The 27,049-nt window shown below is 46.8% G+C and overlaps 1 protein-coding gene across 2 annotated transcripts in view; it reads right to left on the bottom strand.

Moving 5' to 3' along the window:
- LOC149331170 (uncharacterized) overlaps window positions 1-27,049 on the bottom strand; it is a 74,959-nt gene that overhangs the window by 18,717 nt on the left and 29,193 nt on the right. Inside the window, exon 4 of one of the 2 annotated variants that reach the window (XM_089556359.1) lies at window positions 495-598. The exons of the other annotated variant lie outside the window; for it this stretch is intronic. Within the exon in view, the coding sequence (XP_089412485.1) occupies window positions 593-598 (6 nt within the window). The 3' untranslated portion in view covers window positions 495-592. Of the gene's footprint in view, window positions 1-494; window positions 599-27,049 lie in introns of those variants that run through there. 2 annotated transcript variants of the gene reach the window in all.

Below are 27,049 nucleotides of genomic sequence, written 5' to 3'. Positions count from 1 at the left end.
CTTAGTCTCACCGACGCCTGACTCGGAGTCTTCGCTACCGCCAAGAGAGCTGGCAGCGCTCAGTCACTAAACGGGTGGCGAGCGCGACGGGACCACCTTTATGGCACAACATTGGTGATAGCGGTGGGATGCGCCAAAGTCACAACAAGGTGTAGAAGCGCAAGCCAAAAACTTGTGGGATGCTTTAGCGTACGTATACAGTAGCACGCAAAAGCGTTGGAGGGTTGTTACATTTGGGATCCCTGGTGCCCCGTATCGGTGAGATTGACAGGTCGGGAAGGGACCTGTCGGTAATGGCGCGCGCAAAGGAGCGTTGTTTCTGTGAGCGAAACGTATGTAACCTCCTGGTAATTAATGATTCGTGAATGGCAGACATTTTCCGGCATGTGCGTGGCCTACCGCACAGAGATGCTGCCGTACTAATAATGGCAGTGTCACGTGCATTGAATGAGGAATGCGTCATCGGAGTTGTAACGACCATATGTAATCTCCACCCTCGCAGGCAGTGGCACGGATGGGAGGAGCGGAGATTTCAGTCCCAGGCCGAGGACATTGGTCGTGGTGGGGCCACTACCCAGCGTGGAGTGCTCTTTCACACCTGCACGAAGGGACAGCAGGATATAAGTTACTGCAAGAAACACAAGGTTACAACGGCAGTGCCATCGCGAGAGACCACTTCAAATTCGCAGGAGTTCGTAGGATGTCAGGTGCTAGACAGAGTGTGATGCGTTTCATTTATCCATTATACACTGTTCACTTTCCATTTGAGACACTAGACTGTGTAACTGGTCTCTTTCGTTCAGTATGCACTGTTCATTTTCCATTTCAGGTACTAGACAGTGTAATGGATATCATGTATTCGGTATGCACTCTTTATTTTCCATTTCAGACACTAGGCTGTGTAACTGGTCTCTTTCGTTCAGTATACACTGTTCATTTTCCATTTCAGACACTAGACTGTGGAACTGGTCTCTTTCGTTCAGTACACACTGTTCATTTTCCATTTCAGACACTAGACTGTGGAACTGGTCTCTTTCGTTCAGTATACACTGTTCATTTTCCATTTCAGACACTAGACTGTGGAACTGGTCTCTTTCGTTCAGTATACACTGTTCATTTTTCATTTCAGACACTAGACTGTGGAACAGGTCTCTTTCGTTCAGTATACACTGTTCATTTTTCATTTCAGACACTAGACTGTGGAACTGGTCTCTTTCGTTCAGTATACACTGTTCATTTTTCATTTCAGACACTAGACTGTGGAACTGGTCTCTTTCGTTCAGTATACACTGTTCATTTTCCATTTCAGACACTAGACTGTGGAACAGGTCTCTTTCGTTCAGTATACACTGTTCATTTTTCATTTCAGACACTAGACTGTGGAACAGGTCTCTTTCGTTCAGTATACACTGTTCATTTTTCATTTCAGACACTAGACTGTGGAACTGGTCTCTTTCGTTCAGTATACACTGTTCATTTTTCATTTCAGACACTAGACTGTGGAACAGGTCTCTTTCGTTCAGTATACACTGTTCATTTTTCATTTCAGACACTAGACTGTGGAACAGGTCTCTTTCGTTCAGTATACACTGTTCATTTTCCATTTCAGACACTAGACTGTGGAACAGGTCTCTTTCGTTCAGTATACACTGTTCATTTTCCATTTCAGACACTAGACTGTGGAACAGGTCTCTTTCGTTCAGTATACACTGTTCATTTTCCATTTCAGACACTAGACTGTGGAACAGGTCTCTTTCGTTCAGTATACACTGTTCATTTTCCATTTCAGACACTAGACTGTGTAACTGGTCTCTTTCGTTCAGTATGCACTGTTCATTTTCCATTTCAGACACTAGACAGTGTAATGGATATCATGTGTTCGGTATACACTTTTTATTTTGCATTTCAGACACTAGACTGTGTAACTGGTCTCTTTCGTTCAGTATACGTTGTTCATTTTCCATTTCAGACACTAGACGATGTGATGTGTCCCATATATTCAGTACACACTGTTCATTTTCCATTTCAGACACTGGACAGTGTAACTGGTCTCCCTCGTTCAGTATACACTGTTCATTTTCCATTTCAGACACTAGACTGTGTACCTGGTCTCCCTCGTTCAGTATACACTGTTCATTTTTCATTTGAGGTACTAGACAGTGTGATGGGTTTCATGTATTCAGTATACACTGTTCATTTTCCTTTTCAGACACTAGACAGTGTAACTGGTCTCCCTCGTTCAGTATACACTGTTCATTTTCCATTTCAGACACTAGACTGTGTACCTGGTCTCCCTCGTTCAGTATACACTGTTCATTTTCCATTTCAGACACTAGACTGTGTACCTGGTCTCCCTCGTTCAGTATACACTGTTCATTTTCCTTTTCAGACACTAGACGATGTGATGTGTCCCATATATTCAGTACACACTGTTCACTTTCCATATCAGACACTGGACAGTGTAACTGGTCTCTTTCGACCAATTTGCCCTTTTCCTGTTTTGTTGCCTCTTTGGGTTAGTGCAACACGATTACGTGTGAGCGTTCATTTCTCGCGATATTTTTTCCGCTTCGGTCGGGCTGCAAGGGCCAGAAATCTGTATTATATTTAATAAACAGTACACAGTGCTTCAACGCTTTGGCTGAATGTGTACAGCGATGTACTCCGTGCCATGTTGGTCCCATCAACGCTTACATGGCACCAATGGAGTTTCAGGTTGCGGCTTTCGCATTCCCAACTCTCTTTCATCTGCACGGACGAAATACCATGACGGGGCTGGTGCCCCACGCGGTATCGCACTTCCATACTAGTGCGGCCGCTCCACGTTCGACGCCTAGCATGTTTCTGCTGGCACGCCCGATCTCGAGATAACCGCATCCCCCCCCCCCCCCCCCGCATGCTCAGTTTCGGCCTGCTTCGCTTCCCTTCTATCAGCACTCGCCGACGCCGTCAAAAGCCAGAGCCGCACGGTAGCCGAGTGGTTAGCGCGCCGGTTGGCAATGCTTGGGCGAATATCCCCACCGACGTTGGTTCGATTCCCAGCGCCGGCACAGCAGATCGCTGTAGAAAAAAAACGGTGCCTGGTGGTCCCACCAGCGTCACAGCTCGGCCGCCGTGTGTGGAGGACAAGGGGAGGATCTGTGCTTAAAAGCACAGCTCTTCTTCTCGCTGTCCCCCGGGTATCCAGAGGGCGGATGCCCGTTGCTCCAGCGCAGGTGTTCCCGTGGGAGGACGGTTCTTTTTTTTTTCCTCATCATTCCGCATTCGCGGGAGGAGTGCGCACGCTGCTGCAGGCACCGCAGAAGTCCACAGCAACCACACACTGATGAGACGTCCGAGAGACACTACGTACACACGCTCTTTTTTTTTACTGGACGTTTCGTTCCATGAACGTTCATGATAAACAAAACGTCCAATAAAAAAAAAAGTGTTCGTGGTGCCTTTCGGATTTCTTATCAGTGTTTGGTTGCTATTGCGGACTTCTACGGTACCTGCAGCAGCATGCTGGTTGATACTGAAAGCTAACACACCGATGCCGAATAAAATATTGCAGAGGACACTTGAGCTCCACCTTGAAGGTGGCGCGATAGCATACCGGGTTTTTTTTTTTTTTTTGAGAGGTTCAAAATTTTTAAAGAAAGGTAAATTCCTTTAGATTTATTTTAACCCTGGGGCTATACCGAGGGCTACGGCGGACAGCAGGTAAGAGGCAAGCTACTTTAATTAGTTCGCTGATTAACTGAATACGCTAATTAACTTTTATTTTAGGGGATATGTTGTATTAGCAGAATTGTAGATCGTCTTCCAAACAGTCCAGCCAAGAAAAAAGATTTTCATGCAAAAATTTTTTGCGCGCGTAACGAAGCGAGAAAAAGTCACCCTGGTAGGCAGCTTCACACTGTAACACAGCGCCTGTGACGTAGCTCGCTCCGCCCTGCACTTTGTGTCAATGGCCGCATTTGTTTTTCCAGTCCCGGACTACTTGCTGGCAGGTCTCGGCTTCCGCTCGGACAGGAAAAGCGTCATGGTCACATGACCTACTTGCCATAGGCTGCTTTCGAACACGGCGCCAGAGCCGGGCTCCCCCTCGGTTACCGTACAAGGACGCTGTCATCTGCTAGCAGACGATGCAAGCCACGGCCACTACGACGCCGAAGCAACGCCGAAGCAACGCCGTGCGCTCGATCATGATACTGAGTCGATTTAAAGACTGTACTGTCAGCTTAGCGTAGGTGCATTACAGAACTCAGCTTCGGAGGTGTGCTCGCCGCTACTGCTTGCGGCGAAGTTCGCACAAAGTAGCCCAACTCGTTGCGGAAAGGCGGATAGACGAAAGCCTCCGCAAAAATGTTGACAACAAGCTCTATAGCTGCTCCAGTATACGAGTGGTTCACCTGCGATGCTTTCAGGTAAGCGTACAGACAGCATGTGGCAAAACAAGCGAACAAGAACCTCTTGACGACACGAGCAAACAATACGCGCTCGCAGCTCCGAACGCGCGTCCGTGTGCGGTGGATTTCAAGAAAATAAACGAAGATGCAAGAACAAAAAGTCTTGCGATGGCTCAGAGAGGAGCTACGGAGCTCATGTGAAGGTTTAACGCATGATATCGACCTCCAGGGACACGAAAAGCACTCAAAATACACACGGAGTCTAACTTAATATGGCTGCCAGCGCGGCGCGCAGCTATCGTCTGCTGCCTTCTCAGCAGCCCCAAGCAGCCCGCGGACTGCCGTAGGCTAAAAACGAACGCGTTGCTATGGCGATGCAAGCAGGTGGGCGGAGCTTTCGGGCTGCCCGAGAAAAACAAATACCGGACTCGAGTCCGCAAGTAGTCCCGGACAGTCCGGGACTGAAAAACAAATGCGCCCAATGCGTTTTTGTTCCAGCGCGGCATTCCGAGAGGCCGCGGAGCGAAGCGAGATAAGCAGCGATAGCGCAGGGCGCAGTGAACTACGTCAGAGGCGCTCCCGCCGCTGCGTTACGGTGTGAAGATGCCTACCAGGCTGAATTTTTCGCGCCTCTTAACGAGCGTGTAAAATTTTTAATTGAAATTGTTTTTTCTCGGTTCGACTGTTCAGAGGACGAACTCCAATTCTGCGAATACAACATAGCCCCTAAAACAAAAATTAGAAATGTTAATTAACATATTTAGTTACTCAGCGAACTAATTAAAGCAGTTTTCCTCTTGCCTGGCGCCCGCCGTAGCCTCCAGTATAGCCCCAGTGCTAAAATCAATCTAAAGCAATTTACCTTTTTTTTTAAATTTTGGGCCTTCTAAAAAAAACACCCGGTATAGTTGGTTAGGCTTTCCATTCTGGTCAGTTTGGCACCTTTGAACAGATTTTGCATTTTTTTTAAATTGTTTCAACTGCTTAATCGATTAATACTGATAGTAATAATAGTGAGTTTATGCTGCACGACGCGCTGAATCCTATGACACCATCCGGAACATTCCGCGGCAAACGGCTGGCATGACACAATTTCTTTTTTTTTATGCAACCCCCAATTATTGCCGGCACGAGGTGCTGTCGGGTAGATGCCCTCCTCTAGCTTAGAGCATATTCTTAAAAACTGTGCAGAGTCTTAGGTGAAATACCCTTATTCACAATCTGCAAGAATGGCGGCCACTCCTCCGAAGACAAGATTGAGCGATGATGATGATGAGAGGGAAACGTACCAAACGGTTTGCGGTTGCAACTAACCCCGCTCTTAATGCCGACGAGAAGCCTGAGTGGAGAGGTATTCTACGCAACCGTTCAGTATGCATAGCAGACCTACTTATACGGCACAGTCAACGAAAAACAATCGAATTGGAGCATACCCGTCGCTAACCGGATCTCACGGCGACAGAAATAATTAAGGAAAAGAAATTCGAAGAACGAAAGTACTTAGGAAACCCAGGCAGGCTGGTGTCACAACAGTGCCCCGTTCCCTGCCTCCTACTAGAAACACGTCAGCCCTGAGAAGAACTGCGCGACTATTAATAGCGAGTCTTCCATTAGATCTGATAACATGGTGAACGTATCCAGCCTGGCACTCAAATCATCGGAATGAGTTCCTCTCTACGTGTCTAACCTTCTACCCCATGACGGGAGAAATTTAGTCAGTTCCAATTATACCAGGATCCAGATAAGTTCGCATGGAACTTACGCCTGCGTGAGTGTTTCCAAAACCGCGAAACAGACCGTGAAATGAACGTACCAGGGACACCCGGCAAATCATGGATTCCAGCCAAACACAGAGGTAAACATTTACATATGTATACATCACTGGTATTCAATAGCATTTCCTATCATCATATTCAAAATCTAAACCAAAAGCAGCCCACAACAACCCCTTAAGTCATCAAGCCTGTGGACCAAGGCGACGCTATCGTTGTTAAGGACAAGACCGATTACTTAAAGGAAGGTTTCTGACAATTCCAAAATAAACACTTTTACACCGAACTCACTGGCGACCCCATAGGAGACTTCGAAGTCGAAGTTAACAATCAGATAACATCTCTCCTTCAAAAACAAAAGATGTCCCAGGATATGTTTAAAGCAATGACACCGGCCAGACCAGTCCCCGCACGGTTCTACCTCCTCTCGAAAATTCACAAACCAAACCGTCCCGACCGTCCCATTGTCTCAAGTAACAGCGAAAGAAGCTCCGAGGAATATGCACTCGTCCCACTATGACCAGCGCCGCAGAACACGTGCGATGGCACTCCATCGAGCGTACGGCTCCGAGCCAGACGCCGTTTGGGTGGACGCTACCTGCACGGATGATGAAGCGACAGCGGGTGTGGTGGCCTCCTCACACTACCTCTCCCTCCAGACACTTCCCCAGAGGCTGCAGAGGAAGCAGCCACTGCGCTTGATATCACCCGCACGGAAGCCCGGTACATTTTAAGTGACTCGAAAACTGCGCTTCTAAATTTTGCTCGATACCGAGTCCCTGCTTTTGGCATACTGGACTCGCCCGATGCACCCCCACCCCGCCAAATGGAGCTGATATGGGTGCCTGCGTACTCCGGGAATCCCGGATACGAGGCCGCCAACCATTTAGCCCGAGGTTCTTTAGACCGGGCTCAGGTGGTCTCGGATCGGGGATTCACGGAGAATAAGCGCATGCACTCGTTCAGCGTGCTGACGTAGGCCTACAGGGCCTCACGCCAGTTCTGCCCCCTCCCCACCCCTCCCTAGATAACAAACAAGCAACACTCTGGTACAGACTACACACTCTCTCCCTTCACTCCTTCCCTATGCTCAGAACCCTTCGCCTCTGCCCGGCGGACCCTCCCCCGTGGGACCTAGAGAACCTCAAGACATGGGAGGACTGGGAGACCCGGCTGGGCTGCCAGTGTTATTGACCTTAGGATCATAACACTTGAGTGCAGTGGTGTCGTGCGGGGACCCTGGGGCGTGCCCCGAATTTCTCTTACAATAAAGTTTTTAGAGCGCAGCTCTTTGGCGTCCGTTCCTGGGTTTCGCGTCGTCGTCGGCGTTCTCGTTGTCGTCGGCCTCGTAACCAGCTCCGCCCCCCTTTCATCCGCAGCTGGGGTTGACTCACTATCGGCGTCAGCGGCATCAGTCAGTCGCTGCTATCTCTTCCCTCCTCCCTTTATCGTGTTGTCCGCTTGCTGCGCGCGCTTCTGCCCCCATCGTTTGCCGCTGGGTGTACACGCCGCCCCCCTCCCCACTCTTCCTGCGAGTCTCCGGTTGTCAAAGCGCCGGCTCGAACTTAATTCCTTTCTTCGCTCCTCCTCCAATGCAACCCCCGTGCGGTGGCAATCAGAGAGCCAGATCGGTGGCGGCGGATCTGTATATGTGCACCGCCCGAGCCGAAATTGCCGCTGCCGTTCGCCCTGTGCGGTGGCAATCAGAGAGCCAGATCGGTGGCGGCGGATCTGTATATGTGCACCGCCCGAGCCGAAATTGCCGCTGCCGTTCGCCACTGCGAAATTATCTGCCAGTTCTTTCTGAGCCATGAGCGAGACGACCGACGGAAGTCCTCCGTCTGCTAAAAAAAAAATTCTGTGATAGCGCATACATGTGTTGCTCGATTTCTTTGCCTCAATCTATCGAAAAGGTGAAACAGCTTATTTGCTGCGCTCAAATTTCGCATTAGGAAGTAACGTAATCGTCGGTAATTTTTTTCTTTTTTCATTTATCCCCCCCCCCCCCCCCACTTGTCCGTGTTCGTTCTTCGTTCGTCCTGTCCACCCTTGCGCCTTGTACCAATTGGGATATTCGTAAACCGCCATTCATAATCTGAGAAAACCTGCCATAAGCGCTCCACCCCATTCTTATTCTTCTAGTTATTATCCACTCATGACCCGTTCTACACTGACTGTCTAACTCATTGATCATGCTTTTCACTTCATCTCCTGGGTGACTTAGGAAGGCAGTGACATCTGTGGATCGGATACTACTTGCATACACTCCACTCAAGGTTACCGCTTCTCAGTCGCAAGCTCCCAAATGCAAAATGCAGTTAGTGTGAACGTCTCTAAAACAGCTTATCTCTTTCCACAATCATTTGAAAAAAGTTTAACTCTTCCACTACTGTTGCACTCGCTCGCTGGTTCCGTATGGCTCATCTTTTAAATGTTCGATGCCTTACTTGACACTGAGTTCGCCTGGAATGACCGCCTGATTTATGTATGCTAATGACTTACGATTCTCGAATTTTAACTTCCTGCTCACAGAACCGTATTCTGAGCCATTTTTGGTCTCATACATCCTCATCATCAACCTGACTACGCCTACTGCAAGGCAAAGGCCTCTGCCATGTCCCTCAAATTAACCCTGTCTTATCCCCAACTGTTCCCAAATCAGGCATCGGAATACCTCGTGCAAACAGGCGGTGAATAGCATTTGCGGAATCGTGTCTCCCTGCCTCACACACTTCCTTATTGGAATTTTATTGCTGACCTTATAGAGGAATGCGGTAGCTGTGCTGTTGTTATAGATATCTTCCAATATTTTCCCATAACACTCTTCTACACCCTTAATCCACAATTGCTGCACGACAGCTGAGATTTCCACTCAGTCAAACGCTTTCTCGTAATCAATTAACGCGATATACCAGATGTCCCAGCTAAATGTAACCAAGCTTTTAAAAAACACACGGTGGCCTAGCCGTCTGAAACCAAATGAGGGTTGTTTATAGTCGCGTGACCTAGTCTGCAGTATTTTTTCGTTCTTCAAGGTTGACGAATTAGTTAAGCTTAATTAACTAACTTTTTAATTATTGACTTGAGGAACACGGTGTCAATGGAGAAGTTCTAGATCGCTTTGAGAAACAGCTTACTGAGACATTTGCAGCAAAGTAATATTTACGTAAAGCAGTTTTTTTACCAGCCTTTAACCATAACCCGCACAATAAGGAAAAGCTTCCACATGACAACTGTGCCACTTCAACGTCCCAAGACGCGCCTTAAAGAATAAAATCCATTTTTTCTGAATTCCTCTCCTCGATGAGACTTTGGGAGCACATTGGGGCAGAGAAGTGAGCGAGCAGCTGGTCACGTGACAACTTTCTTTTAATGCCAATAAATGAATCTACGTAAATCGTAACTTGACAGAAACAGCACTACTAGCGGTTTTTCGAGGTGATCTAAAACTTTTGTATTGACACTTTCTTCTTGAAGTCAATAATTAAAAAGTTAGCTAATTAAACTTATCTAATTAATTAACTTTGAAGGGCGAAGAAATACTCAAGACTAGGCCACGCGACTTATGAACAACTCTCAGTTGGTTTCACTAGACTATGACACTTCGCCTTTTTTAAAAGTTTGGTTACATTTAGCTGGGACACCCGGTATATATAGGGTTTAGTTATATTCTGCTCATTTCTCTATCACCTGATCAATAGTATGAATATGGTCTGTGTGAAGTGTTCTTTTCAAAAGCCTGCTTGATCATTCAGTTGACTGAAATCTAAGGTTATACCTACTATTAGCGATTGCTTCAGTAAATACCTTATAGGCAACGGACAGTAAACTGACCAGCCTGTAATTTTTCAAGTCCTTGACGTCTCCTTTTCTATGAATTAATGTTCGCGTTCTTTCAAGCTTCTGTTTTGACGCTACCCTATTCTTCTTGCCATTGTTGGGAGTTTTCGTACCATGTGCCACTGCACACACACTAATGCATTTCTATACATTACCGACTTCCCTAAAAATGTAACATCTTCAATAGGACTCTTTGCAGACGACGTTCCATCACTCCAGGCAAAGCTAATACCTAGCTCTAATTGGTGTTCGCAATGGCAAATGACGCTTAACGCGGCTATGTGTAATGTAATGCACATTTGCGTCGCAGAAATTCATGCTACGTTTCCTATTTTATTTCTTTTTCTATTCTGACACCCCTAACATCTTACAAACATCTCGGCGTCATTCTAACCGCATGCTTGGACATCTGAAATTTAATTTTCATTTAGCACCGGCACCTGTCAAGCTTCTTGTGTACAAGTCACGTGTCCGCGCTAAATTCGAATATGCTAACTCTGTTATGCTAATAGGGTCAGGACAACCATAGACTTACATCAACCAAATTGTTGGTTTGGTTTATTGGGGTTTGACGTCCCAAAGCGACTCAGGCTATGAGGGGCTCCGGAGATCTCGATCACCTGGGGTTCTTTAATGTGCTGTGACATCGCACTGTACACGCGCCTCTAGAATTTCGCCTTCATCGAAATTCGAACCCGCGTCTTTCGGGTCAGCAGTCGAGCGCCGTAACCACTGAGCCACCGCGGCGGGGCCAATCAACCAAATGATCAGGCAGGCTTTCGTAAAGGATACTGGACGGTAGACCATATTCACGCTCTCAATCAGGTGATAGAGAAATGCGCAGAATATAACCAGCCCCTATATATAGCGTTCATCGATTACGAGAAAGCATTCGACTCGGTAGAAAACTCAGCTGTCATTCATGCATTGCGGATTAAGGGTGTAGAAGAGTTTTATGTGAAAACATTGGAAGATAATTATAACGATTGCACATCTACCATAGTCCTCCATAAAGTCAGCAATAAAATTCCAATACGGAAGGGTGTCCGGCAGGGAGACATGATCTCGCCTTTGCTATTCACTGCCTGTTTACAGGAGGTATTCTGGGGCCTGAAGTGGGAGCAGTTGGGGATAAGAGTTAATGGAGAATACCTAAGTAATTTATGATTATTTGAATTAATTGGAGAGGCCTTTTCCCTGCAGTGGCCGTAGTCAGGCTGATGATGTTATTGATGACCTGGAAGCAGTACAGAGCCGAGCTGCCCGTCTTATCACCCGTAACTATGACGGGCTGTCGAGGGTCAATGAAATAAAAAAAATAATTGTCCCTAACCCCTCTTTTCCTTAGCAGGGCAGTATCACTCATGTGTCTGTTTCTTCAAAATTTACAGGATGAATTGAATTCTTCGAGATGCACTGACGACGCACATATGGTTCACCCCACATTGATCGGTCATGCAAAGTTGGCGTTCCCCGGTGCTGTACAACAATATGCATTAATTCTTTCATTCCAAATGCATCGTCGGCGTGGAACCACCTTCCACCACAAGTTTTACTCGGAAATGAGATTGAAGAGTTCAAGAGGAAGATGTCAGTATATGATTGCTTACCATAGTCATTTTTGAATTTTTCTATTCTGCGTTTCATTTGGTTGTACCCATGCATTCTGTTACATTATAGCCTTCTATAACGTGCCCATCTGAGTGTTCAACATTTGCACAAATGGCGTTATTATATTTCTCATATCAATTTGCCTCCTTGTGTGAATTTTTTCCTCTTGGCATATGTATTCATTCTCGTGCTTCGGTTTATCGACTGACATATTTCCGCCAGTTCATCATCAGCCTGACTACACCCACTGCAGGGCAAAGGCCTCTGCCATGTCTCTCCAATTAACCCTGTCGTTTGTCAGTTGGCGCCACTGTATCCCCGCAAACTTCTTAATCTCCCAGGACAGCAGCTTGGGCATGTTGGTTATTCATTCTTGATGGAGTCAGCGCTTGTCTCTTGTCCCGATGTTTTGCGCTGTTCCATCAAGAATTCTTAATCTCATCCGCCCACCTAACTTTCTGCCGTCCCCTGCTACGTTTGCTTTCTGTTGGAATCCACTCCGTTACCCTTAAGAACCAGCGGTTATCTTGCCTTCGCATTACATGCCCTGCCCAAGCCCATTTCTTCCTCTTGATTATCTTTCATTGTGTCACAGTAGTGGTTTTTTTTTTTTTTGCTGTATGCGTTATGCCCTCCTGTAACCAATGAATTTTTTGTGTCTATGTATCGCTCAAATCAATAATGCCCTGTGGGCCATGGGAGTATCGGAACTGAATAAAAAAATATACGCCGCCCGTTTCTATCGTAATTGAGCTAGTAAGGCTTTCGATTGAAAGGTTCCTCGCGCTAAGCTTGCCGGCTTAGCGCATTAATCTGCGAAAGCTGATTGGAATTAGCGGATTTGTGCTCAAGTGCACACTCGGCCTTCTGCCGCTCGCGGATTTCCCAGCACACTTCACGGACTCAAGGGCCAGCTTACACGAAAAAACTGCCTAGTTTCCAGTGTTACCTTTTCCGCAGCATAAAAACATTCGTTTTTGAGGAACGGAAATGCCGCTCTAACTTCCTGACGTCTCGATAGACACCCGAACCTCGCCGAAATAGAAGTAATAAAGGAGGGAAGAAACGTGTACTCTGGTAAGACAATACGTCTACCTAGGTCACGTAGTGACCGCTATTCCGGATCATGGAAGGGAAGACAAATTTTTATCTCCTGGCTTGTTATATCTATTCTCAGAACAAATCCCATCAAATTCTGGTGTATCCTCTACCCTATAGACATAAATCTAATTGGCTCGATTAGATTTATTAGATTAGATTAGACGTTTAATATCTACCCCATCATTGCACACGGGAAGTATTCCTGATGATCGTACGATAGCCCACATTGTTCCCATCTTCAAAACAGGTGATTGCGCATGCCCAGCTATCATATAATATCCCCTACTAGCATAAATTCTAAACTTCTAGGGAACATTATAGCATCAAACTCAATGTCCCACCTAGATTCAATTAACCTCTTTTATCCGCATCAGTATAGCTTCAGAAAATCGCTTTCACGTGAAACACAGCTGGCCGTGTTCACCGAACACATACTTAAGGACATGGACCATAACCTCCAGACAGATGCAATCTTTTTAGACTTTTTCAAAGGCATTCGAATGCGTATCTCATCATCGTCTGTTTGCGAAACTTTCGTGCCTCGGGATTCCTACCAATCTAATTATGCTGGCTTGAACATTTTTTTAAAAGAGCGCTCGAAGTTCAAATCCGCAAATGACATCTACAGGTTTTCCCACTGAATTTAATCCTAGTGCCAGCAGAAATAATCTGAGCGCCGACAGATATAATCTGCCTGCTATGTAATTTAATCTCAGTGTCATGCACTTAATATAAGCGCCAGCGTATTTAATCCAAGCGCCAACTCGAACAAATCCAGCGCCAACCAATTTAATCCCAGTGCCAACGCAAATAATACAAGCGCCAGCTGTTTTAATCCAGGTGCCAACCAATTTAATCCGCATGCGAATAAATGCGAACAGAGAATAAATAAAGCGAAGTTAAGGTAATTTCTGAGACCATGCAAGCCTGTGAGTCACATTCTCATGCACTATTTCGTTTTCTTCGCATACCTTGCAACATCAAAGAGCCATTAGCAGCTGTTAAACCTCAGTATTTTATGCAACTCTTGAGGCTTGTGACTGTCGTGTATTAATTAGTTGGGTAAGCACTGCTGATTATGGGTTGTCTTATGCGCTGAATCTGCATGCTAGTTACAATTCCGGCCTTTATACTGTTTTCATGCAACCGGTGCAGAATTTTTTCGGGAGGCTGTGATAAAGATTCAACACCACTAGCATAAACAAAGGTAGCAGTGTAATGCAGAGTTCTTCTAGGTGGGACGAGTCACAGAACCGGAGGAACGGTTCTTCACTTCAAGGTTTATTTAGTTTTAGAACGGAAAGTGAGAGAAGCTACACCGGAGCTTACAGCCTAGGTCAAGAATAGCTACTGGCGGCTGCCTTATAGCGGTGTTAACAATCTAGGTTTATACAAGCACAGAAGGGGTCGTCTTTGAAATGCAGTTTTATTTTCTGTAGGACATTAGGTGGCGCAAAGTGTGATATCACATTTTACATGTCATCTTCACGCAAAGCTGCTGGTGTAAAAGAAAAGTTATGGCGGTCGAAAGCAGCGCATTCTACTCGCTGTACTTGCTGCATACAGTGTGGAGCAGCGTCGAGCAATAAACTGCGCCGATGCTCTCTTTTAGTCAGTCCGGGCGGAGTGGTGAGCGCCAAGTCTCTCCGCTCGCTGAGGAAAGCTTTGACTTCAGACTTGAACTTCGAAAACACTTCCTCTATAGGGTTAAAAAATGGGCTGTAAGGAGGCAACCTCTTGATTGAGTGCAGCTGACTGGCCAGGATTGCCTGTTCCGCTTGGCTGTGAGCGGGAGCATTATCAAAAATAAAAACGGCTTCTGAACCAGGCTCTTCACTTTCGACACGGGCTGATATATCGCTCAAAAATTCGTTAAACACGACCCAGTGAACCTTGTCGACAGCCGTCCAATGTATGACACCATTTGCTGACATACAGGCGATAATGTTAAGGTTTGCGCCTCTGGTGCCAGTCGTCGTCTGCACCGCAGGTTGCCCCTTAATCGCACGGCCGAAGCTCCTTGAACACCATATGTTATAGTTGGTCTCATCAACGTAAAACCTGCACAAGCGGGGTCCTTCACACTGCAGCCACTGCGCATATGTTTTGCGGGTGCGTTTCACGTCATCTCTGTTGCGGTCGATCGGCCTCTGAGTCACCAACTTCATAGAGTAGCCGTGCGCATCCAGTAGGCGATCGATGCTACTTGTGCTGATGGCAATTCCGGGCAATTCTTCTTCCGCCGCCTGCTTTATTTGCTTTAGAGTGAAAGCAGGGTTGTTGTCCATAATAATTTTGAGAGCCGCTACAACCTCATTTCCGAATTTCTTCGACGTTCCGCCTTTCTTCAACACCTCTCTATCGGTAGCTGCAATTGATCTTGCTGTCTTTAAATTGATGCCCAGCGTGTCTGCCATTTTTTTTCACATCTCCTCCGCGCCTTGACACATCGAGAATTCTGGCCCTGTCATGTTCAGAGACTTTGCTGTTCTTTCTTCTTGGTGCATCTGGGAGCTTGAATGGCGGTCCTCGTTTTCGGTGTCCAATTAGGACCTAAGAGCACGGCTCATCGGCTTCCATGGAAGAAAATACTGCGCGTTAATGTCCATGCGAGATGTAAGAAAAGTGGTACACTATCACCTGCTTATAGTATACGAGTGCGTACCACCACCGTCCGGCTCTACTCCGTTGTGCAAATGTAGCCACAATGCGGCACACACAAAGCCGTCTGCTTTGAAACTTCCTTTTCTTCTGTGTTTTTAACAATGCTTTTTTACGTGCCTGAGAAATAAATCTTATTTCTTGAAAAAGAAAGTTCACAGATTTCTATAACGAGTGCACATATCTATGTCTTTTTCTGTTGTCCTAGCATATTTTGCAAAAGCAGACGACAATCCACAAGAAATGGAGGCGCAAAACTTGCCTTTTGCTTTGGAACTTTCCATCATTGGCTGTGTACCTTTTTTTCACACGAAACTACGTAGGGCTAATCTAAAGTATGGTTTATTAACACTTTCTTTGACTATCTGACAAAATAATCGCATCTTTTATTGAAGACAGTGGATTCAATGTTACATTATAAACAGTGTGTGCATTTGTGCCCTCCTCCGTTCTATGGTCGTAATAAAGAGCCAGTAAGCCATAGCACTGAGCCCCTGTGCAGCTTTTTAATGCTGATATTGTGCGCTTTAAACGGCGCTTTCAAACACTTGTATCAAAGTAGTGTTGGTTATAATATTGATGAAAGCTATGCAATATGTGGACACTTCGCTTAGGCATCGCATGGTTTGAAAAATTACCTAATCTTTATTCCTGGTATTCGTGTTCTATGCTTTGGAGTCTTCTACAGCATTCGTTTTTCGAGTGTGGATTAAAGCAGCTGGCGCACGTATTATTTGCGTTGGCATTGGGATTAAATTGGTTGGCGCTCGCATTGTTTGAATTGGCGCTTGGATTAAATACGCTGGCGCGAGGATTAAATGTTTTGCACTCAGATTAAATTCATGGCACGCAGATTATATCAGTCAGCGCGTAGATTATTTCCACTGGCACTAGGATCAAATTCAGTAAGAAAACCTGTAGTCACCCTTACGAGATGTCACATCACGTGTCCCTCAAGGGGCCGGCCTATCACCATTACTTTTCTTAATATACATTAACGACCTACCCTCTAACATTCAATGCAAATTACGAGTCTTCGCGCATGATTCGCCATTTATAATGCAATAAATATCCCGACTGATAACCTTGTTTTGCAACAGGACCTTGACGTTATTGCATCATGGTGCGAAAAATGGCGAGCGCCATTACATCTATCTGAATGCACATCATTTTCCTTCACTCACAAACCCACCATATCGCATGTGCACACTAACAGTATCTCATCAGTGCCGATCACCGCTGCAATATCTTATAATCACCTAGGTGTACATCTCGCACCATCATTTTCATGGGTCACCCACATTACAACTATTTGCTCCGATACTTCACTCACACTTGGCTGCCAGAGAAGTAATCTGAAATCTGCATCCCCTAACATAAAACAGCTGGCGTACGAAACATTTGTACGGCCAAAATTATAGTGTGCATCATCCATCTGGCACCCATGGCAATCATATCTCACCGTCGATTTGGAATCGATTCAAAATCGTGCAGCTCGGTTCATTACTTCATGTTACTCAAGAGAAACCGGCGTCACCGCCCTCAAGCAGTCCCTCCGAGTCACGCCCTGTCGTTTCCCGCCTATGATTACTCAATACATTTGTCATAGCACGAGAACACGACACACACTATTAACCACGTCACTACGAACGTCCTTACGGCTCAGTCACGGAAACCCGATAGCACGCATAGGGTGCCCGCACGAATGCTTACAACAACCCATTCTTTGCCAACGCGAGAACACTCGAATTCACAGCCTAACGACATCGTTTCATGCACTGATCACAAAACATTCCGGGAGAAAATAAAAATTCATCTCATACAGATCCTGGTCGCATAAGCGCACTTTGCAGCAAATATTGTTTAATCTGTCTTTCAAGAGTGGTGTATCACCTGTTGTCGAATCCTGTCATGGTTGGAGCCCTTGCCATGTGAGTGTGCACGTTTGATTTCCTGTTTGTTATGCATGTTCACATCGCCTTACGCCGTTTCAACAATACGTCCCCCCTTATGTAATGCCTTCAGGCGTTTAAGAAAACAATAAATGAAATGAATTAACTGAAAGAATAAGAATGGGGTGGACCGCATATGACAGGCTCTCTCAGATATCATGAACGGTAGTTTACCAATATCCCTCAAGAGAAAAGTATACAACGGATGTATATTACAGGTACTCACCTATGAGGCAGAAACATGGAGGCTAACGAAAAGGGTTCAGCTTAAGCTAAGGACGACGAATCGAGCTATGGAAAGAAAAATCATAGGTGTAACGTTAAGAGATCGGAAGCGGGCGGAGTGGGTGAAAGAACAAACGCTGGTTAAGGACATCCCAGTCGAAATCAAGAGGAGAAAATGGCCTTCGGCACGGCATGTAATACGAAAGCAAAATAACCGGTTGTCGTTAAAGGGCAACTGCATTGGTTTCAGAAATCGATGAGCTTAAATGGGTCGGATGTGTGAAACTTGCAGGTAAAGCATGCGTAGTCCTTTTGGGCTAGCATTTGAAATGGTGAAGTAATCGCCGATTAAAATCGCGACGGCCTTCGGGCTTCTCCGCAGAGCACAACGCCAAGGGGGGGGGGGGGGGGGGGGGGGCATGATGACGTCATCGAAGGTATCGGTACATTTTCAATGCATACACGCCCAATTTGAAGGAAAAACCAACGTCGCCAAAGGCAATGCCCTCCGAACGTTGTTAGGCAGCATTCAACAAGGAACGCTAGTGTGTGGCTGACGGCAGCGGTAACTTGAAATCATACCTTCTGTGACGTCACGCTAAACTTCCCCGCACTCCTTTGGTGCTTTGAGGAGAAGCGCAAAATTCAATCATCGATTACGTGACCATTTTAAATGCTAGTGCAAAAAAACTTGGCATGCTTTACCTACAGCCTATATAGATTTGAATCCTTGAACATCGCGAAATTCTCAAAAAGTGGTGCAGCTGCCCTTTAAGCTTACGTTACGTTATATGGGGTTTTATGGCGCATAAGCAACTATGGCTATCATGCGCCAAACACAAGGTTAGATGATGTTATGTCAAGTGTACAGAGGTTACATTATAATAGATTTAAAACATTGGCTTTCTTTAGAAACTTACAAACAAGTGAAAACTCGACAAGTGTTTGCTCGCCTAAAAGCAATGCGGGATGAAATGGAATGTGTTCATTGTAAAATGCCGTAAAAAACTTTTTTCTAAGTACTTCGAGATGCGAACAAGAAATTAAAATGTGATTTACTGTGAGCTCCTCACCACACATTTCACACAGAGGTCCGTCTTTTTTTGTTAATAAGAAGTTATGGGTGATGTGTGTGTGACCTATGCGTAAACGACATAAAATTACTTCGATAAAACGCTCTTTATGGCGGCATGATTTCCATTCTTTTAAAACGGGCTTTACAGTATGCAGCTTGTTGTTTCCTTCATTTTCCCAAGAGGCTTGCCATTTGGCTCTTAGTTTGCTACGTACTAACTTCATGTAATCCCTAGGAGGCAAAATCACATGTTTTATTTCCATGGTTCCGGCTTGTGCGGCACACATGTCAGCTCTCTCATTATCCCTAATGCCAACGTGACTGGGAACCCAGCAGAATTTTATAACATGTTTTTGTGTTGTGATCTTTACTATGTTGTGTATGATGCTTCCTATCAGTGACTCTGTGGCATTTTTGGATTTTAATGCTGTAAGAACGCTCAGTGAATCTGTATAAATGATGCTGTTTTTGATGTTTTCATTTGTTATTTTCTGTACCGCAACACAAATGGCATAACACTCAGCGGTGAAAACTGTAGCACAAGACGGCAGTCGTACTGCATTTTTATTTTCTCCTTGTATTACTGCGCTTCCTACATGAGCATGAGTTTTTGACCCGTCAGTATAAAATGACGTGTAATTTCTGTATTTTTCTTGTAGTGCTGGATATTCTTGTATTATATGGTCGTGTGGTGTACAGGTTTTCCTGAGGCGTGATAGTGTGACGTCACACACTGTGGGGAGAGTGTACCACGGTGGTAGCGCTTCGTGTCTTGGGGCAATATTTTTGATTTCGTTTAGTATGTTCAGAGTTTGACATTTTTCTTCGAAGCGCAAGAGCAACGGCTTAATCGCATGGGGCTTGTTGTTGAAGAGTATTCGGGATGGGCATTTCGTGACAATTGGGTAACAGAGATGTTTGGGCTGAGAAAGGATTTTGAGGATGTATGTACAAGTTAGTGCTGTTCTTCGATCTTCTGAGGAAGGTTCATTAGTTTCCACATACAGACTTGCTATTGGTGAAGTTCTGTAAGCACCAGAAGACAACCTTAAACCAAAATTGTGGACAGGATCCAGTCGTTTTATGTAGGACGGTCTTGCTGAGCCATATACTATGGACCCATAGTCTAACTTAGAGCGAACCAGAGAACGATATATATGTAACAGGGAAGCTCTATCAGACCCCCAGCGTTTTCTTGATAGTATTTTCAGCACATTGAGGGCCAGGGAAGCTTTTTTCTTTAAGCTGTTTATATGTGGCAAGAAAGTGCGCTTTTTATCGAAAGTTATCCCTAGGAATTTATGCTCTTGTTTGACAGGTAGTGGGGTTTGGTTTAAATATAGTGTGGGGTCGGCCTGTCGGCCTCGTCTCAAAGAGAACAGAACCGCTACTGTTTTCTGAGGGGAAAATCTAAATCCGTTTCTATCTGCCCAGGTAGCCAGTTTATTTATTGTTATTTGTATTTGCCGCTCACAGGTAGGTATGCTGGAAGACGTGCATGCTATTTGGAGGTCGTCTACGTAAACTGAGTACATTATCGATTTTGGGATTACTTTTCCTATGGAGTTCATTTTTATGACTGTGAGGACTCTGAGGAGATTGCAGGTCTTATTTTCAACAAACACCAAAGTACAAACAATAAACGAGGCGGCTTTTAACGGAAAGGAAACCAATTACAATATGAGCGAGAAGAAAGGAAAGGAACAAGAGAACAACGCAACAATACACGGGAAAAACACACGGGGGAACAGAACAAAGTGCTTATGATAAATGCAGGAAAAAGAGTCAGAGGAAAGTTCACACTACTTGTCTTATTCGAGCAACGAGCGGAGAGGACTGGCTGGGTGTCGGGCAGTCAAGGAGTCTCTTGGCGTTCCAACGTCGATGAAACGCTACCGCAGCGTCAGCGTTCGTGGGCACCCGGCACGGTTCCCAGGTCTGGTATCCCGGAAAAGGTCACGTAGGCGCCCGAAGCGGCCTATGTAGAGCAGCTGACGGATGGACGGAGAAGAGTGGCGCCTGGGCCTGGTGGTTGAGGCTCTCGACGATGGATGTCCAGGTCTGGTGGCCCGGACGTCTGCGGCTAAGGCCCAAGCCCGGAACTCGGGGAGCCAGCAGAACTCGTCCACGTCCGTCGTCCACCGCGCTCTTCTCTTCTCTGCCACGTAATCCTGTTCGACCTGTCCCGGCGTACCCCTCAGCACGCGCTCCTCGTGCTTTGTCTTCTTCTCCTCACGAACGCCGCTGGGTGGCGCTATCTCCTTACAGAAGGCCCCCTCTTCGGAAGTTTTTTCCAAGGGAAAGAACTCAACTTCAGGAGAGCGACACCAGACGCGTTCGACGATCGCAACACAGAACACCGCACCACAGCGCGCACACTACACACCACACACAATACGACGGTCATCAATGTTCGAAGCGTTCACAGACCTTCGCACACACAGCACAGAGAGCACATGGAAAGTCAATGTAAAGCGTCCATAGAGAGCGAAGAAACACGGAAAGCATAAAAAGTAGATAGCCGACACTCAAAAACAAACATGAACAAACAAAAACAATTCCAACAAGAACAGGTGTGGGCTACATTCTTCCATATTCCATTGTTCACATCAAACCACTTCACCGTCGCGAGAACTTTTCCGGCTAGTACTTCCGTTTTCCTTTGTGAAACCGTTTTCTCCACACCGACCTCGGTTTCCACCATGATTTTACATGTTCCCGTCCTATGATGTTATTCACTCTGTTCTCCCTTGCCTTCGACACAGTCTGCTGACACATGTCGCACGATCTGACATAACTCTTAATGTCAGCCTGTACACCGGGCCAGTAAAACTCACTGAGCACCCTAGCTATTGTTTGCCGTATTCCATGATGACCGGATAATGCACTCTTATGCGCCAACTTAAGAACTTGCGTGCGTAAGCCCTTCGGTACCACCGCTTGCTCAACGACCTGGCCGGGACACACTTGGTATGTCCGGAAGAGAACACCGTCATCAGTATCAAAGGAGTGGGCGGTCTGTCCCTTGCCATGAAATATTTGCCCCAACTTCCTGCGACACACCTCTAAGGTCGGGTCTTCTTCCTGTTTCAAGCGAAACTCCGGCCGTGACAAGTGGAGTGTGTTCAGAGTGGGGCTTTTACTATTCACTGAAACCTTTGCTGTCATCGTGAGGGAAGGAACATCGACCGAACTCGTCATGGCAAGGGAAACTGCCTGATCAGTTAGAACTGGCGGGTCAACCGGGAATGGAGGTTTAGCCCCGGGGACATTGCCTATTATAATGTCGTATAAGGGTGTAGACAAGCAGCGCGCGATGGCCTTACCCGAGAAGTATGGAGAAGAAATCACCACCTCCGCTTCCGGAACTTCTACACGGGTCCCATTGGCCAAGAATAATGTAGCCTTTTTCCCTGTTAGTGCCGCTGGCGGTACAAGAGATTCACGCACAACAATACCGGTGCTGCCCGTATCCCGTAATACCGAACCATGCTGGCCGAACACCTCACCGTGCGCCACGGGCATAGCAGTTTCCACCGGGTTGGAAGGACAGACCATCTCCCCCAACTGGCCCTCTACGCGCGTTACCTCTGCAGGGTTATCGGGATGTGAGTACCGAGGTGTCATGCAACAGGAGGACTCCTCACGGTCTCCTGGCCTCTTAGCTTTGCACGACTGGGCATCATGTCCTACCTCGCGGCACCAGGTGCAATACAATTGCTTCGGCTTTGTCCGACAATCCGACGCCTTGTGCCCAGTCTTCTCGCAAAGAAAACATCGAAGGCGGGATTGTGCACGTGAAACCTCGTCCTTGGCTTTAACTATCGTGTGCTCACCCTCCTCTTTAAAGAACAACAAGTTATTTTGCCGCTGTGCCTCGAGAAAATGATCGGCAGCCTCCGCCAGCTTAGAAACTGTCTTGCCCTCCCGCTCACGTAAGAAAAGGGCTAAACGAGAATGACAGTTGTTCAGAAATTGTTCGCTCACGACCATCTCGCGAACCACCTCAAAAGTGCGGCCTTCTCCCCGCATCTCGACCCAACGGTCAAAGAAGCTAAATAACCTGGCAGCATATTGCGAGGCCGTTTCTCCATCCTGGGGCTTGCTCTGGCGAAACTTCTCTCGGTACCCTTCCGCGGTGAACCTAAACCTCTGAAGCAAGGCAAGCTTCGCTTCATCATAATCCACGGAATCCTCAGGCGAGAGCCGACCGAAGACCCTAAGTGCTTCGCCGCCAAGGCACAAGCTCAACGCCGTTGCCCACTTTTCTTTTGGCCAACCCTGCCCCGTGGCCACATGCTCAAATCTCTTTAAGTAGGCATCGAGGTCATCCCGCGCTTCATTGAACTGTGGTATGAGGCTGTGCGGGTTAATGGAACTGGTCGATGAGACGCTACGCTCTCCACGGTCACTCAGAGGATTTGCGCCACCCTCCAAGAGCCTTATTTGTAGCTGCAAGTTCCGCGCCTCTAACTCCAAGCGTTCCTTCGCAGCCTCTCGCTCCGTCTCTAAATTCCGTGCTTCTAAATCCAATTTCTGCTTCGCAGCTTCACGCTCCGCCTCTAAATTCCGTGCCTCTAATTCCAATTTCTGCTTCGCAGCTTCACGCTCCGCCTCTAAATTCCGTGCCTCTAATTCCAATTTCTGCTTCGCAGCTTCACGCTCAGCGGCTCTCTCTTCCCGTGCCTTACGAAGCTCGTCCTCCACCCACGCTCGTAACTCCGCGCCGCACAAGCCCATGCGCTCGCCTAAAGCAACCAAATCTGAAGCGCTCATATTGTTCCTAAATTAACACAACAGGCGAATAGATAAAAACCGACCTCGTCCTGTCCTGTCGTAGTGGACGCCAAATTTGTGAGGACTCTGAGGAGATTGCAGGTCTTATTTTCAACAAACACCAAAGTACAAACAATAAACGAGGCGGCTTTTAACGGAAAGGAAACCAATTACAATATGAGCGAGAAGAAAGGAAAGGAACAAGAGAACAACGCAACAATACACGGGAAAAACACACGGGGGAACAGAACAAAGTGCTTATGATAAATGCAGGAAAAAGAGTCAAAGAGGAAAGTTCACACTACTTGTCTTATTCGAGCAACGAGCGGAGAGGACTGGCTGGGTGTCAGGCAGTCAAGGAGTCTCTTGGCGTTCCAACGTCGATGAAACGCTACCGCAGCGTCAGCGTTCGTGGGCACCCGGCACGGTTCCCAGGTCTGGTATCCCGGAAAAGGTCACGTAGGCGCCCGAAGCGGCCTATGTAGAGCAGCTGACGGATGGACGGAGAAGAGTGGCGCCTGGGCCTGGTGGTTGAGGCTCTCGACGATGGATGTCCAGGTCTGGTGGCCCGGACGTCTGCGGCTAAGGCCCAAGCCCGGAACTCGGGGAGCCAGCAGAACTCGTCCACGTCCGTCGTCCACCGCGCTCTTCTCTTCTCTGCCACGTAATCCTGTTCGACCTGTCCCGGCGTACCCCTCAGCACGCGCTCCTCGTGCTTTGTCTTCTTCTCCTCACGAACGCCGCTGGGTGGCGCTATCTCCTTACAATGACAAATAAGGTCGTGCTGAGGATGCACCCTTGGGGCACTCCAGTTTCTTGGATAAAAGTCTTGGAGAAGGTTGCGCCTAGGCGGACTCTGAACGTTCGATTGGTCAGGAAGTCGCTCAAACAGCTCAGCATCCTGCCGCGGATACCTAGGTCCGCTAGGTCACGGAGGATACCGAACCTCCACGTGGTATCGTAAGCCTTCTCCAGATCAAAGAAGACTCCGATACAGTGTTGGCTGTGGATGAACGCTTCCCGGACTGTGTTCTCAAAGCGTACAAGGTGATCGGTTGTGGAACATGTCTTTTTAAAACCGCACTGGTGTATATCTAAAAGTTGCTGGGACTGAAGTATGAAGGTTAGTCTGATGTTTAGAATGCTTTCGAATGATTTTGCTATACAGCTAGTTAGTGCTATTGGCCTGTAACTGGTGGGACTAGTTTGTGGTTTGCCAGGTTTTAGAAAGGGTACTATGATTGCTTCTTTCCATGCTTGGGGGATTTCTCCACTCATCCATATTTTATTGAAAAATTTTAGGAGAGCCTCTATGGCAGCCTTAGAGAGGTGAGCAAGCATGGCATAATGTATATTGTCTGGGCCTGGTGCTGTCATTTTACCGGATGTTAGTACTGTGTTTAGTTCCTGCATAGTAATAAGCTGATTGTAGTCTTCATGTATGCATGTTCCAAAGGACAGGCTTTGTTTTTCTACTATTGTTTTGTGCTTTTGAAATGTGTGTGTGTAGTTGGATGCGCTTGAAACTGTGGAAAAATGCTCACCCAATATGTTGGCCTGCTCTTCTAATGTTGTTTGAGTACCGGGTGTTGTTAGCATTGGAAATGTGAACGGAGTAAAATTTCCTGTGAATTTCCGCACCTGCTCCCACATTTTCTTTGATGATATTGAGCTGTTTATGGAGGATATGTACTCTTGCCATGATGCCCTTTCTGCGCTGCGTCTAATGTATCGTGCTTTGGCTCTAGCCCTTTTGAAGATGAGCAAGTTTCCTGCAGTGGGATATCTGCGAAGGTTGCCCCAAGCCTTGTTTTGCTGCTTTTTAGCCATTGAGCATTCATTGACCACCAAACTTTATGTGTTTTTCGTGAAATTTCAGATGTTTGTGGGATGGCTTCTATTGCTGCAGATATTAAGCATGTGACAAATTTTTCATTTAGTTCTTCTATAGTAAGGGTTTCGGCATATTCTTTTTCTAGTGTGGCCTTCGTTCTGAAAAGTGCCCAATCGGCGAGGTGAATTTTCCATCGCCGTGGCTTCGTAGGGAGGACGAATGTAGCTGATGTTAGTTTTAAAACCGTAGGTAAGTGATCATTTCCCCGGGAGTCATCTAAAACATCCCAAATAAAATCATTAAAAACAGATGGTGATGCAAATGCTAAATCGAGGCAGGTCATTTTTCCAGAGCTGGGGCAGCAGTACCTGGCTTTTCCCGTATTCATTAAACATATGTTATTCGAAAGAATAAAATCCTCGATGAGCTGACCCCTGGAATCAGTATGCTCACTTCCCCAGAATGAGGAGTGTGCGTTAAAATCCCCTATTATTACATATGGCTCTGGCAACTGTTCCAGAAGTTCTTCTATGTCATGCATGGCTATTGTGTTGTGTGGTGGTATGTACACAGAGCATATTGTTATTGTTTTATGGCTAATGATCTTTACTGCGACCGCTTCTAAGTTCGTCTTTAATGATACCTCTCTTGCAGGGACATCGCTTTGCGTTATGATAGCGACGCCTCCTGAGAGTCGGCTAGCTTGTACTCGGTCTTTCCGGAAAATATTATATTTTTTTAAGATGTTTGTGTGCTGTGGCCCAAGGTTCGTTTCTTGCAGGCACACAGCTGTAGGTGCCATTGTTTTGAGCGTATCGGTTATGTCTGTGTAGTTTCTGTGTAGACCTCTACAGTTCCATTGTATTAGATACGCCAAGTTGGGGATTGGGGAAAGTTACTTATTCTCAGGGGCAGTGATTCGTGGTTTCCCTTTTTTCTCTAGGGAGTCTCGCCGCCGCTGCAGCGGTGGCGAACCAGGAGTTGTATCCATCGCCACTTTCGTGGCGCCGGATTTCCGCGGAGAATCCGCGGATACGTGTGTTTTAGATGTCAGCGGACTTTCGCTGACATCCATCTCCTCCACGGTGGACGTGGAGGATGTTTCTTGTTTGCGATGGCCCGTGGCCTTCGCATTCGTCTTTTTTGTTGGCAATAGTGAATCATGCTCTGCTCCAGGGGCAGAGTCTCTTGGGTCAGCAGTTGCCTTCTTAGAGGGGTGGGGCAACAGGTCCAGTTCAGCAGAGCTGTTCTGGGTGTCTGTCGCCGAGGATGCCGCTGCTGAAAGTGGGGCCTGAGGGCCTCCGGCGAGGATCGCGTGGTCTTCCCGCGAAATTTTCAGCCCTGTGGACTGTGTCACCGACTTCTGTGGTGGGTACTTGGCTGTCGTCCCCAGGTCCTTCGGATCGACCTGTGTGCCGACAGAAACTGAAGGCGGCGGCGGTCCCCGCGTCACCGCTTCAGAGTATGTCCCTTTCTGTTGGAAAGAGACGCGTTTTTTTGCTTCAAGGTAGGACAGGTTTTCTGTGGTCTTCAAAGTTATGATTTGTTTTTCTGTTTTCCAGACTGGGCACGACCTGGAGTACGCGCCATGTGCGCCATTGCAGTTGATGCACTTTGGTGTGCGTTCGCATCTTTCTTCTGTATGTGCGTCTTCTGCGCATGTGACACAAGTGGGTTTGCCTCGGCAGGCCAACATGCTGTGTCCAAAGCGCTGGCACTTGAAACATCGTCTCGGATTCGGTATGTATGGGCGGACTTTACAATGGAGGTATGCGGCATGGATGGAGTCAGGCAGAGTTGTGCTATTGAAA

Source organism: Amblyomma mixtum, chromosome 8 (genome assembly GCF_055824585.1).
Source record: "Amblyomma mixtum isolate Tamu chromosome 8, ASM5582458v1, whole genome shotgun sequence".
Classification (NCBI taxonomy): domain Eukaryota; kingdom Metazoa; phylum Arthropoda; class Arachnida; order Ixodida; family Ixodidae; genus Amblyomma; species Amblyomma mixtum.
This window is presented reverse-complemented; position numbering and strand designations above follow the sequence as displayed.